Genomic DNA, 1,974 nt, shown 5'->3' with positions numbered 1-1,974 from the left:
TCCAATTAGATTTAGCCAATCAGCTAAAATAGGAAAGTAGAATCCTTCTATTTTAAAACTTGACGCTGCCTAGAGTAAATATCGCATTCTGTTTGAGAACTTGTAACAAAGTTTATTAATCACAAATGGAAGAACTGAAATATTTCCAGTTGAAAAGGTTAAACTCGTGAATAGCAATCAAGAGCTGCACTTTGGTAGTATCAACATGTCCTAGGATGCGTGTAAGTGATGAAGCATGCGATTTAATTCCTTTTTTTGGCTACCAAAGGTGTTGCAACTTTGATGCCTTTGACGAAATTTCTTGTTTCCTGATTAATGAATAATTTTAGTCCTTCTACCGGAGAGCAGTGACGGAGGCCATCAGATCCGACAATCCGACACCATCCATTCTCTATTTCGAAAGGGCATTAGTTCATTGTCTTAGCTTTATTTCAAGCTCATTTGCTCTTTCATATTTAGCTGTAGGTTTGAAGCAGTTAAGATCGCCTATTTTCTGAAAATAATTGTAGATGGTCAATGCCCATCTCTTGCATATCTCTTGTCATTTTATCTTCCAGCACACTTAGGACGTAGATGTTCTGCGCCTCTGAGTCAACCGAATCCCCATTATAAAAAAATGCAAAATATTCGATCAATGAGAAAGTGTGCATCTTCCACATTTACTGTGTTTGCAAGCACTATCCTTTCTCCGTTGCGTACAATAAGCTGATCCAAACGTAACTCGGTGTGAAGATGGCGAGCTTCATCTCTTAGAGGCTGCCATGCGTGGTTCTGAAAGGGCAATGCACATCATCCTCATCCACGGGGCATCAGTTACTGTTACTGATGCACTGGGCAATACGGCGCTTCATTGGGCAGCAATTACAGGCAACGTATATTGTGTGCATCTTCTCCTTCAGTATAGAATCCCCAAGGATAGCTTCAATTCCTCTCAATTTACGGCCCTAATGCGTGCTGTTTACCTCGGAAATATTAATGTTGTGAGATATCCGATCTGGCGAGGTGCGTCCACGACGCCCGAATTGAACCACCGCACTGAATCGGCCCTCACTTTTGTCTCTCTTATGGTTTGTGACTACCCGACTGCGTTTATTCTTTACTTCTGAGAGTGATGACTATTCGACTTATTTCGACATCACTTTATAACAGTGCACATTGTTTTGACTTTCCTCCCAAACTGTCAGCTTTAGTGCTTCCGCTTAGGGTAACGTTGCATTATTGAAGCTCATTTTAACTGTGGTGGAGGAGGGAACTATATGCTTCTCTAGGACAGGCCGCGTACGGCAAACATATGACAGTGGTACAAATTTTGCTAGCCCATGGGGCAGCTTCTCCATGCAGCAATTTGTGGTGGTAACGAGTCAATCGTTTGTCTTCTTCTTTATCGAGGGGCAAATGTTGAAGACGTTGATCAGCATGGCTACACTCCACTTATGGTCGCTACGAGAAGACGAAATGTAGATATGGTTAGAGCTCTCATAACTGCAGGTAATTAGCACTTCCCCATAGTTTTATCTTCATGCGCGTGTCTTCTGGATGGAGCATATCAACCTGGCAACACTTGACCACTTTATCTGTTGTCACCTAACAGACTTCATCATCATCATTTTGTTTAGGAGCAGACATAAGTGCCGTGCTCAGGGTAACTAATGAAACCGCTTTTTCTCTGGCTCAAAAACGGGGCTATACTGAAATTTCTCCCATTCTACTGGAATGTCCTGCCATCAGAATTTTGTAGTTTTCGTTTTCCTTGCTATTCACTCTTCACAATCTGCTCATTAATGTGCAGAAACTTAGGAACATGCCAAAAATTAAGTGCTTCTCTATTCAGGCCATGTCAGTGATACTTATTTTATCCAACGATGACTAGCCACGTGTGCATGAAGTAGTAGTTGGGATGAAAAAGCGGCCGCATATCGAAAACAATGCACCTTGTGGCATGGGCAAAGAAAGAACTGCAGACGACTAGCCCAT

The 1,974-nt window shown here is 42.1% G+C and overlaps 1 protein-coding gene across 1 annotated transcript; it reads left to right on the top strand. All coding sequences in view use genetic code 11, as the record gives it.

Annotated features, from left to right (window-relative positions):
* Positions 1-215: 215 nt before the first annotated feature.
* Positions 216-1,738, top strand: EGR_06922 (Ankyrin repeat and KH domain-containing protein mask; the record flags this gene model as incomplete). The annotated part of the gene is made up of 4 exons (XM_024496171.1): positions 216-303; positions 706-1,067; positions 1,317-1,488; positions 1,617-1,738. The coding sequence occupies 4 exons, from the start codon at positions 216-218 to the stop codon at positions 1,736-1,738; spliced, it is 744 nt and encodes a 247-aa protein (XP_024349374.1).
* Positions 1,739-1,974: the final 236 nt, after the last annotated feature.

Source organism: Echinococcus granulosus (assembly GCF_000524195.1).
Source record: "Echinococcus granulosus chromosome Unknown EG_S00066, whole genome shotgun sequence".
Classification (NCBI taxonomy): domain Eukaryota; kingdom Metazoa; phylum Platyhelminthes; class Cestoda; order Cyclophyllidea; family Taeniidae; genus Echinococcus; species Echinococcus granulosus.
Note: the sequence above shows the minus strand (reverse complement) of the source record. Positions and strands in the feature narration are given on the sequence as shown.